Raw genomic sequence first — 13,459 nt, forward strand, 5'->3', positions numbered from 1 at the left:
TTTTTAAAATATTTTTTCACCACTAAAACGCATAAGACTTGTAGTTTTTAAAAATGTTTTCATTTTTGATGAGACGCAGAATAAAAGCAGTTTAATCGCCGGCAAGCGAAAACCTGCGATTTCCTTAAATCCCGGACTCGGCCCGTATAGTCAAAAGTATGCAAAGAAAGTACCCAGGGAGTAAACTCATTTCCAAAACGATTTTTTAAATTATTTTTTTACCACTAAACGCATGAGACTTGTAGTTTTCAAAAATGTTTTCATTTTTGATGAGACGCTGAATAAAAGAAGTTTAATCGCCGGCAAACGAAAACCTGCGATTTTCCGTAAATCCTGGACCCGGCCCGTATAGTCAAAAGTATACAAAGAAAGTACCCAGGGAGTAAACTCATTTGCCAAACGATTTTTTATATTATTATTTCACCACTAAAACGCATGAGACCTGTAGTTTTCAAGAATGTTTTCATTTTTGATGAGACGCAGAATAAAAGCAGTTTAATCGCCGGCAAGCGAAAACCTGCGATTTCCCTAAATCCCGGACTCGGCCCGTATAGTCAAAAGTATGCAAAGAAAATACCCAGGGAGTAAACTCATTTCCCAAACGATTTTTTAAATTATTTTTTCACCACTAAAACGCATGAGACTTGTAGTTTTCAAAAATGTTTTCATCTTTGATGAGACGCAGAATAAAAGCAGTTTAATCGCCGGCAAACGAAAATCCGCGATTTCCCGTAAATCCCGGGCTTGGCCCGTATAGTCAAAAGTATACAAAGAAAGTACCCTGTGAGTAAACTCATTTCCAGAACGATTTTTTAATTTTTTTTTTCACCACTAAAACGCATAAGACGTGTAGTTTTTAAAAATGTTTTCATTTTTGATGAGACGCTGAATAAAAGAAGTTTAATCGCCGGCAAAGGAAAACCCACGATTTCCCGTAATTCCAGGCTTGGCCCGTATAGTCAAAAGTATACAAAGAAAGTACCCAGGGAGTAAACTCATTTCCGAACGATTTTTTAAATTACTTTTTCACCACTAAAACGCATGAGACTTGCAGTTTTCAAGAATGTATTCATTTTTGATGAGACGCTGAATAAAAGCAGTTTAATCGCCGGCAAACGAAACCCGCTATTTCCCGTAAATCCCGGGCTTGGCACGTATAGTCGCATGTATACAAAGAAAGTACCCTGTGAGTAAACTCATTTCCAGAACGATTTTTTAATTTTTTTTTTCACCACTAAAACGCATAAGACTTGTAGTTTTTAAAAATGTTTTCATTTTTGATGAGACGCTGAATAAAAGAAGTTTAATCGCCGGCAAACGAAAACCCGCGATTTCCCGTAATTCCCGGCTTGGCCCGTATAGTCAAAAGTATACAAAGAAAGTACCCAGGGAGTAAACTCATTTCCGAACGATTTTTTAAATTATTTTTTCACCACTAAAACGCATGAGACTTGTAGTTTTCAAAAATGTTTTCATTTTTGATGAGACGCTTAAAGAAAGAGGTTTAATCGCCGGCAAACGAAAACCTGCGATTTTCCGTAAATCCAGGACTCGGCCCGTATAGTCAAAAGTATACAAAGAAAGTACCCAGGGAGTAAACTCATTTGCCAAACGATTTTTTATATTATTATTTCACCACTAAAACGCATGAGACCTGTAGTTTTCAAGAATGTTTTCATTTTTGATGAGACACAGAATAAAAGCAGTTTCATCGCCGGCAAGCGAAAACCTGCGATTTCCCTAAATCCCGGACTCGGCCCGTATAGTCAAAAGTATGCAAAGAAAATACCCAGGGAGTAAACTCATTTCCCGAACGATTTTTTAAATTATTTTTTCACCACTAAAACGCATGAGACTTGTAGTTTTCAAAAATGTTTTCATCTTTGATGAGACGCAGAATAAAAGCAGTTTAATCGCCGGCAAACGAAAACCCGCGATTTCCCGTAAATCCCGGGCTTGGCCCGTATAGTCAAAAGTATACAAAGAAAGTACCCTGTGAGTAAACTCATTTCCAGAACGATTTTTTAATTTTTTTTTTCACCACTAAAACGCATAAGACGTGTAGTTTTTAAAAATGTTTTCATTTTTGATGAGACGCTGAATAAAAGAAGTTTAATCGCCGGCAAACGAAAACCCACGATTTCCCGTAATTCCAGGCTTAGCCCGTATAGTCAAAAGTATACAAAGAAAGTACCCAGGGAGTAAACTCATTTCCGAACGATTTTTTAAATTACTTTTTCACCACTAAAACGCATGAGACTTGCAGTTTTCAAGAATGTATTCATTTTTGATGAGACGCTGAATAAAAGCAGTTTAATCGCCGGCAAACGAAACCCGCTATTTCCCGTAAATCCCGGGCTTGGCACGTATAGTCGCATGTATACAAAGAAAGTACCCTGTGAGTAAACTCATTTCCAGAACGATTTTTTAATTTTTTTTTTCACCACTAAAACGCATAAGACGTGTAGTTTTTAAAAATGTTTTCATTTTTGATGAGACGCTGAATAAAAGAAGTTTAATCGCCGGCAAACGAAAACCCACGATTTCCCGTAATTCCAGGCTTGGCCCGTATAGTCAAAAGTATACAAAGAAAGTACCCAGGGAGTAAACTCATTTCCGAACGATTTTTTAAATTACTTTTTCACCACTAAAACGCATGAGACTTGCAGTTTTCAAGAATGTATTCATTTTTGATGAGACGCTGAATAAAAGCAGTTTAATCGCCGGCAAACGAAACCCGCTATTTCCCGTAAATCCCGGGCTTGGCACGTATAGTCGCATGTATACAAAGAAAGTACCCTGTGAGTAAACTCATTTCAAGAACGATTTTTTAATATTTTTTTTTCACCACTAAAACGCATAAGACTTGTAGTTTTTAAAAATGTTTTCATTTTTGATGAGACGCTGAATAAAAGAAGTTTAATCGCCGGCAAACGAAAACCCGCGATTTCCCGTAATTCCCGGCTTGGCCCGTATAGTCAAAAGTATACAAAGAAAGTACCCAGGGAGTAAACTCATTTCCGAACGATTTTTTAAATTATTTTTTCACCACTAAAACGCATGAGACTTGTAGTTTTCAAAATTGTTTTCATTTTTGATGAGACGCTGAATAAAAGAAGTTTAATCGCCGGCAAACGAAAACCCGCGATTTCCCGTAAATCCCGGGCTTGGCCCGTATAGTCAAAAGTATACAAAGAAAGTACCCGGGGAGTAAACTCATTTCCCGAACGATTTTTTATATTATTTTTTTACCACTAAACGCATGAGACTTGTAGTTTTCAAAAATATTTTCATATTTGATGGGACGCTGATAAAAAGAAGTTTAATCGCCGGCAAACAAAAATCCGCGATTTCCCGTAAATCCCGGACTTGGCCCGTATAGTCAAAAGTATACAAAGAAAGTACCCAGGGAGTAAACTCATTTCCCGAACGATTTTTTAAATTATTTTTTCACCACTAAAACGCATGAGACTTGTAGTTTTCAAAAATGTTTTCATTTTTGATGAGACGCTTAAAGAAAGAGGTTTAATCGCCGGCAAACGAAAACCTGCGATTTTCCGTAAATCCTGGACTCGGCCCGTATAGTCAAAAGTATACAAAGAAAGTACCCAGGGAGTAAACTCATTTGCCAAACGATTTTTTATATTATTATTTCACCACTAAAACGCATGAGACCTGTAGTTTTCAAGAATGTTTTCATTTTTGATGAGACGCAGAATAAAAGCAGTTTAATCGCCGGCAAGCGAAAACCTGCGATTTCCCTAAATCCCGGACTTGGCCCGTATAGTCAAAAGTATGCAAAGAAAATACCCAGGGAGTAAACTCATTTCCCGAACGATTTTTTAAATTATTTTTTCACCACTAAAACGCATGAGACTTGTAGTTTTTAAAAATGTTTTCATTTTTGATGAGACGCTGAATAAAAGAAGTTTAATCGCCGGCAAACGAAAACCCGCGATTTCCCGTAATTCCCGGCTTGGCCCGTATAGTCAAAAGTATACAAAGAAAGTACCCAGGGAGTAAACTCATTTCCGAACGATTTTTTAAATTATTTTTTCACCACTAAAACGCATGAGACTTGTAGTTTTCAAAAATGTTTTCATTTTTGATGAGACGCTGAATAAAAGAAGTTTAATCGCCGGCAAACGAAGACCCGCGATTTCCCGTAAATCCCGGGCTTGGCCCGTATAGTCAAAAGTATACAAAGAAAGTACCCAGGGAGTAAACTCATTTCCCGAACGATTTTTTATATTATTTTTTTACCACTAAACGCATGAGACTTGTAGTTTTCAAAAATATTTTCATATTTGATGGGACGCTGATAAAAAGAAGTTTAATCGCCGGCAAACAAAAATCCGCGATTTCCCGTAAATCCCGGACTCGGCCCGTATAGTCAAAAGTATACAAAGAAAGTACCCAGGGAGTAAACTCATTTCCCGAACGATTTTTTAAATTATTTTTTCACCACTAAAACGCATGAGACTTGTAGTTTTCAAAAATGTTTTCATTTTTGATGAGACGCTTAAAGAAAGAGGTTTAATCGCCGGCAAACGAAATCCCGCGCTTTCCCGTAAATCCGGGGCTTGGCCCGTATAGTCGAATGTATACAAAGAAAGTACCCAGGGAGTAAACTCATTTCCCGAACGATTTTTTAAATTTTTTTTTCACCACTAATACGCATGAGACTTGTAGTTTTCAAAAATGTTTTCATTTTTGATGAGACGCTTAATGAAAGAGGTTTAATCGCCGGAAAACGAAAAACCGCGATTTCCCGTAAATCCCGGGCTTGGCCCGTATAGTCGAATGTATACAAAGAAAGTACCCTGTGTGTAAACTCATTTCCAGAACGATTTTTTAATTTATTTTTTCACCACTAAAACGCATAAGACTTGTAGTTTTTAAAAATGTTTTCATTTTTGATGAGACGCTGAAGAAAAGAAGTTTAATCGCGGGCAAACGAAAACCCGCGATTTCCCGTAAATCCCGGGCTTGGCACGTATAGTCGAATGTATACAAAGAAAGTACCCTGTGAGTAAACTCATTTCCAGAACGATTTTTTAATTTTTTTTTTTCACCACTAAAACGCATAAGACTTGTAGTTTTTAAAAATGTTTTCATTTTTGATGAGACCCTGAATAAAAGAAGTTTAATCGCCGGCAAACGAAAACCCACGATTTCCCGTATTTCCAGGCTTAGCCCGTATAGTCAAAAGTATACAAAGAAAGTACCCAGGGAGTAAACTCATTTCCGAACGATTTTTTAAATTACTTTTTCACCACTAAAACGCATGAGACTTGCAGTTTTCAAGAATGTATTCATTTTTGATGAGACGCTGAATAAAAGCAGTTTAATCGCCGGCAAACGAAACCCGCTATTTCCCGTAAATCCCGGGCTTGGCACGTATAGTCGCATGTATACAAAGAAAGTACCCTGTGAGTAAACTCATTTCCAGAACGATTTTTTAATTTTTTTTTTCACCACTAAAACGCATAAGACTTGTAGTTTTTAAAAATGTTTTCATTTTTGATGAGACGCTGAATAAAAGAAGTTTAATCGCCGGCAAACGAAAACCCGCGATTTCCCGTAATTCCCGGCTTGGCCCGTATAGTCAAAATTATACAAAGAAAGTACCCAGGGAGTAAACTCATTTCCGAACGATTTTTTAAATTACTTTTTCACCACTAAAACGCATGAGACTTGTAGTTTTCAAAAATGTTTTCATTTTTGATGAGACGCTGAATAAAAGAAGTTTAATCGCCGGCAAACGAAAACCCGCGATTTCCCGTAAATCCCGGGCTTGGCCCGTATAGTCAAAAGTATACAAAGAAAGTACCCAGGGAGTAAACTCATTTCCCGAACGATTTTTTATATTATTTTTTTACCACTAAACGCATGAGACTTGTAGTTTTCAAAAATATTTTCATATTTGATGGGACGCTGATAAAAAGAAGTTTAATCGCCGGCAAACAAAAATCCGCGATTTCCCGTAAATCCCGGACTCGGCCCGTATAGTCAAAAGTATACAAAGAAAGTACCCAGGGAGTAAACTCATTTCCCGAACGATTTTTTAAATTATTTTTTCACCACTAAAACGCATGAGACTTGTAGTTTTCAAAAATGTTTTCATTTTTGATGAGACGCTTAAAGAAAGAGGTTTAATCGCCGGCAAACGAAATCCCGCGCTTTCCCGTAAATCCGGGGCTTGGCCCGTATAGTCGAATGTATACAAAGAAAGTACCCAGGGAGTAAACTCATTTCCCGAACGCTTTTTTAAATTATTTTTTCACCACTAAAACGCATGAGACTTGTAGTTTTCAAAAATGTTTTCATTTTTGATGAGACGCTGAATAAAAGCAGTTTAATCGCCGGCAAACGAAAACCTGCGATTTCCCTAAATCCCGGACTCGGCCCGTATAGTCAAAAGTATACAAAGAAAGTACCCAGGGAGTAAACTCATTTCCCGAACGATTTTTTAAATTATTTTTTCACCACTAAAACGCATGAGACTTGCAGTTTTCAAGAATGTATTCATTTTTGATGAGACGCTGAATAAAAGCAGTTTAATCGCCGGCAAACGAAACCCGCTATTTCCCGTAAATCCCGGGCTTGGCACGTATAGTCGCATGTATACAAAGAAAGTACCCTGTGAGTAAACTCATTTCCAGAACGATTTTTTAATTTTTTTTTTCACCACTAAAACGCATAAGACTTGTAGTTTTTAAAAATGTTTTCATTTTTGATGAGACGCTGAATAAAAGAAGTTTAATCGCCGGCAAACGAAAACCCGCGATTTCCCGTAATTCCCGGCTTGGCCCGTATAGTCAAAAGTATACAAAGAAAGTACCCAGGGAGTAAACTCATTTCCGAACGATTTTTTAAATTATTTTTTCACCACTAAAACGCATGAGACTTGTAGTTTTCAAAAATGTTTTCATTTTTGATGAGACGCTGAATAAAAGAAGTTTAATCGCCGGCAAACGAAAACCCGCGATTTCCCGTAAATCCCGGGCTTGGCCCGTATAGTCAAAAGTATACAAAGAAAGTACCCAGGGAGTAGGCTGTTCAGTCACGTGACTTTTTGCCGTGTTCGGAAATTCAGCTTAAAACAAGCTCGCACACGGCAACGCGTATTTTGTTATTGCGCGTGATGGCACTTATTTTAAATCGTCGAATTCGGCACCTATTTCGCTTAAGACAGATGGTGTATGGGCAGATAGTGATTGTTAAGTACCTTAAATTTGTTTTTTTGAATGAGACTTGTTTAAACGACCAACAGTGTATTCAGATTTCGACGAGGGAAATGTAAACTTGGCGCAAACAGAGGAAAGTGCATGACGTATCAGGTAGTCTCACTTGAAATTAGTTTATATTAAAAATATACTTTCAATTTCTATTCTTATTCCTAACTTTCCTGCATGACAAATCTGGAGAAAAAGCATTTTTTGTTTATATCGAACCCCCGTCTTAAAGTTCTATGTGACTTGCTGCAGTGCAACAACGAATTTCGACTTTTTATTTATTTTATTTTATTATATAATTTATAGTCTTGGAATGATGGCTATTAATCATGGCTATGTGCTAGATATTCCAGTTAACATTAGACACAGCTACTAAACTAAAGCACCAAAGCTAGCTAGCTACCTAGCTATATATATATTAGCCGAAGTAGTGGACCAGAAGATGGAGTGTGTGATGTTGTGTTTAATTATTCCATACCACTGTGTGGTTAATAGATAAAGGTATATTTTGCTTACTACTAGTGTGATTTGGTTTTTAAACACTTAAAGTATTAGGCTTGGAAATTTGTTGATTCCAGATACCAATTTGTTACCCACTCAGTTCTTGCAAACTGTTTACTGTTTACCATTATTCTTTTTTACAAAAACGCCTCTCTTCCAACTTTCCAGGCCTAAAGTTAGCTAAGAGTCAGAGTAGGTTACTTTATAGCTAGCTTATACTGTTTTAAAAAGCAAGATTTAGATAATAATTGAAGAGATAATGATTATATAATGTTATTTTTGTAAATATTCCATTGTTTAGTATGTATAGCTATATCATAATTGCTGACGTAAACTAGAAAGGCAGATAATACACAGTCTAGGTAGGAATGGTACTTTAAAAATAATATGCATTGGTTAAAAGTTTTGCAGCTTATGTTAGACAATAAAATTATTAGTGCAGTTTCGCTTGATATATTTTCAGCTTTAAAAATGAGTATTAAAAATAAACAAGTTTATGATCTTTTTTCTTCATTGAATGAAAAAAGCATTAAAGAAGTAAGTGATGGATTTGTTTTACTTGGTGTTCAAATAACATGTCCAGAAAAAGCGTTATATACAAAAGTTAAAAGACTAGTAGAGAAAGTAAATGGTCTGAAAAAAAGGAAAGCTAATTCTGCTATAGAAACTTTGTTGGAAGCTGAGTTTAGTGTTCCAGTGCAAATTACCCCACATCAGCGATCTATTGATGCGGCTAGTTCTAGAAATGAAGTTTTGTTTAAAGAGAAAATGAAACAATTAAAGGAGGAAAACAAAAGTTTAAAAAGAAAGTGCGAAAATTTTCAAGAATTAGAAATTCAATACAACACACAAGTCAAAGAGGTTAAGAAACTTAGTAACGAGTTATTTGTAGCAATGAAGGATGAAAATAAGTTGACAGCAGAATATCGTCGTATAAAGAACAATTATCTTGAAGTAGAGGAAAAACTTAGAAATGTGGAATTGAAATTTAAAGATAATAGCAAAGCGAGGGCAGATAAATTGAGAAATTTATCAAAGAAAATTAAAAACAGAGATGATAAAATTAATAAAATGGAATCAGAAATAGCTGAATTGATATCTGGTACTGAGAATAAAAGTGATGAGTTGGATGACATGAAAGTAAACTTGAACAGACTCAATGATAAATTAGAAAACAGTGAAACTATAGTTGATGATCTGCGGAATGAGAAAGCAAAACTGAAAAGAAAGACGCACAGTTTGTTGTTAAAAATTGAAAACCAGAAAAAATTGATTGACCACAAAGAAGTGAATGATATGAAGTGTTTAAAAAGTGATTATGACAAACTCTGTACAAACATGAAGCAACTTACTGAAGAAAATCGTGATTTGCAAATGCTCGTTTCGTTATTAAACGACAATGAAATTGTAACATTTGAAGGTGGTCGTTATTCAGACGAAATAAGAGAAGTTGTTATGGAATTACTTTCCTTGAATGTCAGCATGGGAAAGGTAAATGATGTGATCAAGGTTGTACTTGAAAAACTTGCAAAAAAAAGGGTTGACAGGTTGCCTTCACAAGGTTTAAAAAGTCATTTAATGCAAGAAGCATTAATTTTAGCACAATTACAGGTTGCAGAAGCAATGATTGATAATGACAAGGAGGCGTTTGGTAATTGTTTACATGGAGATGGTACATCAAAATACCATAAACATTATCAAAATTTTCAGATTACAACATCGAAAGGAAAAACTTTAACATTTGGATTATCAGAAGTTGCAGGTGGCGATGCGGCAATAGTAATGAAAAATTTTACTGACACAATTGATGACATGTGTGACATTCTGAAAGAATGTGACAAGGATGCAAATTTTTCCCGGCTTGTCACATCAATCAAATCTACAATGTCGGATCTTGGCCCTATTAATCCTTTATTTAACTCACAACTGAAATCTTTAAGGGAAAAATTATTACCAAATGTTGTAGAAAACTGGAATTATTTAAGCGAAACACAAAAAACGGACATGACCGATATGGGAAATTTCTTTTGCAAATTACATCTTCTGGCAAATTTTGCCTCAGAGGCAGATAAAGTTCTGCATTCATTTGAGAGAATGGTCCTCTGTGATGACTATGAAACAGTATTTGCCTTCAATAGTGCAAAAGAATCTTCTGCTTCTAGATTAGTGCGTACAGCTTGTAAAGCTTTTCATGTGCGTGGAAGTGACGAATGTGGAGTAGCATCGTATTTTAACTCGTTTTTAGCTGGTCGCAATCAGAAATCTTACTTTGTACCATTTATTGGAAATCGTTTTAACATATTGTTTTATAACGCTGCTGCATTATATTACCATCGTGATGCAGTCGTATCTTTTCTTTCATCATGGCCTGATCCTAATAATTTACTGAAAGCTGTAAATGAAGACGTATCAAATAAGTTGTTTCTTAGTGAAGTCAGAGCACTTGGCATTATTGATAAATTATTGACTGGTCCATTGTGGCGATTAATAGAGTCTTGTGAAAGTATCCTCGAAATAAATCCATACCTGTTACAACTTAAAGTCAAACTATCTGCACTCTGCAACAATTGTTCATCACTTCTATCTGGCAGTCATATTTTCCAAGAGGATGGTATTATTGTACACAACAAAGATGAATTATTTATCAAGCTATTTGAGGATACAGGTGATGATGAATTGGATATTCTAACACAGCAAGCCCTTGAAATTATTTGCCATGCAATTCTCATCATCTTAGAGCGTCAATGTAAGGATCAACTGCCTGGAGGAAAGTACTGGAGCCCCAGTCAGATAATAAAGGAGACGTCATCAATTGTACCAGTAACCAATAAGGCTTCTGAAAGTGACTTTGCAATTTTGGATTTGTTAGTGAAAACGAAGCCAAGTGCCAATGTTGAAACATTGCAGGCTTTAACCATGTGGTCGCGTAACAAAACACTTGATTGGTTTGAACAGAAGTCTTATGATGAGAAAAAAAGTATGATGGAATCAGCCAGACATAATGTGGAAAAAATGAAGGCGAAGTATAAATCAAGGAGAAAAGAACTGTTGGAGGAGAGGAAAAGGAAATTGCTTGCTAAACAAGATATGAAAAAGAAAGCTGAAGAGAAAATAGCATTGAAGAAAGTGGAAGCTTTTAACAAATTGCTTGAGCTAAATGTCCAGGCTTGGATATCTGTTGATGAACTGAAAAAAAACATCATGGATATATCATCACAAAAACGTGCAGAAGTTTTGCTAGCGCAAATGAATTTTTACAGGCATGTTATGCCTTTCAAATGCAATTCCAAATTGTTTAACAAAACAAAACAGAGTGGAAACAAAAGAGTTGATTTGTCTTGGGAAGAGCTTCTTGAAAACTTTGTTAAAATCATGCATGTAACATTTTCATCATCTGCAGAAAAGGTAACAAAGGATAACCTGAAGTCGAAGGAAGATAGAGATGAAGTAGTTGCAACCCAAAAAAAGGAACTGATGGAAAAGATCAAGAAAGAAAGGATGAAAAAACTGTCTGAACAACAAAAAAGCAACAAACTCCCTTCCTTCATCAAAGACCCTGATTGTTTAGTTGGTTTACACATACGGCATCATTTAAAGGAAGAAGATGAAGAGGATGCATATTGGTGTAAAGGGGAAATTCTAAGTGTAGCAAAACGACATTCCAATCCTAAACGCACGTTGTTTAATGTAGTATATGAGTCAGAACCTGAGACAGTTTGGAGTTTTCCAATAATTTTAGATTTTGAGAAGGGAGACGTTATTATGTTATCTTAGAATATAGTTAGTTATAGTATAGTTATATATTTGAGGGAAGAAATTTTTGTGGTAATGTATTTCGTTCAAACCGTGGAACTTTTTTATGGCAAAAACTTCTTCCTTTGAGGATCATTGTTTTGTCAACTTGTGACATGTGGTATATATTGTTCTATTAAAACATTTAGCACTTATGGTAGCTTAATATTTTGCGTTCTTTTTTTTATTTAGGTGCTAAAAGGTGCAGTTGTTCCATTTTCATCTGGTCTGCATATTTATACTCTGTCAAATATTTTGCAAGCTTTAAGAGTGTTTGTCAAAGTTTTATAGTTACCAACTTAGTGTTTTACAGTGGTTCCTGTGGACTTTCTTTTTACATTTCCTTAAATTTGAAATATCTTTTCAGCTATTACGTTATTTTCTCTGGCTGGTCTGCAAAAATATAAATTTCGTACATTTCTATGAAGTCTCTCAATGTTAAGATTACAGTTTATAAACATTTTTGCCGGTTATTGTATAATTGTTTTGCTTTTATACATTGATTTTATGTTATTTTTGAGCTACAGCATCATTTTTACTATCTGGTCTGCAAATTACACTCTTGTCAAATATTTTGTACTCTTCAAGAGTGTTTGTAAAATTTTTGAATAGTTACTAATTTGTGGTGTTTTATTATGTTCCTGTGAATTTTTTTCGCATTTTCATCAATTTGGAAAGATTTTTTCAACTATGACGTCATTTTTTCTATCTGGTCTGCAAATTACACTCTTGTCAGATATTTGTACTCCTTAAGAGTGTTTGTATAATTTTTGAATAGTTACTAATTTGTGGTGTTTTATTATGTTCCTGTGAACTTTTTTGCATTTTCATCAATTTGGAAAGATTTTTTCAACTATGACGTCATTTTTTCTATCTGGTCTGCAAATTTACACCCTTGTCCGAAATTTCGTACACTCTAATGAACTTTGTTTAACGTTAAGATTACAGTTTATAAAATTGTTTACTGGTTGTTGTATACTTTCTTGCGCTTTTAGAGCAATTTGTAGTAATATTTGAGCTATGACGTCATCATTACGTCATTTCTAAAAATAAACCATCAAAAATTAATATATTTTTTCTTTTACAAATATACTATCTACTGTAAAAATTTTAAGTTCTTACCATGTCTCAATCTGGAGTTATTGATTTTTAAAGATAGAAATTGTGAAAAAAAACCTATACATGACCCCCGTCTTTGTGCCGTGTTTTGTTGCGAAATTGGCCGAAAAACGCAACAAAAAAGGGCTATACTATCTATCATAAAAATAACAATAACTAGAGAATGGCTTGTAGTTAGGAGTTGCGCGACCCCTCGTTGAAACCGTATAGAAATGTAGAAAACGTTGCATACGGCTAGAAGGTCGAGCGGCGCATAGAAAAATTTGACCTGAACAGCCTACAGGGAGTAAACTCATTTCCCGAACGATTTTTTATATTATTTTTTTACCACTAAACGCATGAGACTTGTAGTTTTCAAAAATATTTTCATATTTGATGGGACGCTGATAAAAAGAAGTTTAATCGCCGGCAAACAAAAATCCGCGATTTCCCGTAAATCCCGGACTCGGCCCGTATAGTCAAAAGTATACAAAGAAAGTACCCAGGGAGTAAACTCATTTCCCGAACGATTTTTTAAATTATTTTTTCACCACTAAAACGCATGAGACTTGTAGTTTTCAAAAATGTTTTCATTTTTGATGAGACGCTTAAAGAAAGAGGTTTAATCGCCGGCAAACGAAATCCCGCGCTTTCCCGTAAATCCGGGGCTTGGCCCGTATAGTCGAATGTATACAAAGAAAGTACCCAGGGAGTAAACTCATTTCCCGAACGCTTTTTTAAATTATTTTTTCACCACTAAAACGCATGAGACTTGTAGTTTTCAAAAATGTTTTCATTTTTGATGAGACGCTGAATAAAAGCAGTTTAAT

The 13,459-nt window shown here is 35.4% G+C and overlaps 1 protein-coding gene and 1 long non-coding RNA gene across 2 annotated transcripts; both read left to right on the forward strand.

The window, feature by feature from the left end:
* Positions 1-7,108: 7,108 nt before the first annotated feature.
* Positions 7,109-12,599, forward strand: LOC130623553 (uncharacterized). The gene is made up of 3 exons (XR_008981148.1): positions 7,109-7,343; positions 7,545-7,739; positions 11,724-12,599. It is a non-coding gene; the product is annotated as an uncharacterized LOC130623553 (long non-coding RNA).
* Positions 7,746-11,717, forward strand: LOC130623552 (uncharacterized). Its single transcript, XM_057439045.1, has one exon. The coding sequence runs from the start codon at positions 8,127-8,129 to the stop codon at positions 11,511-11,513; it is 3,387 nt and encodes a 1,128-aa protein (XP_057295028.1). The 5' UTR covers positions 7,746-8,126; the 3' UTR covers positions 11,514-11,717.
* Positions 12,600-13,459: the final 860 nt, after the last annotated feature.

The sequence above is a fragment of the Hydractinia symbiolongicarpus genome, chromosome 13 (assembly GCF_029227915.1).
Source record: "Hydractinia symbiolongicarpus strain clone_291-10 chromosome 13, HSymV2.1, whole genome shotgun sequence".
Taxonomy (NCBI): Eukaryota; Metazoa; Cnidaria; class Hydrozoa; order Anthoathecata; family Hydractiniidae; genus Hydractinia; species Hydractinia symbiolongicarpus.

Coding starts and splice junctions, on each gene's coding strand:
- LOC130623552 (XM_057439045.1), top strand. CDS start 8,127: ATGCATTGGTTAAAAGTTTTGCAGCTTATGTTAGACAATAAAATTATT.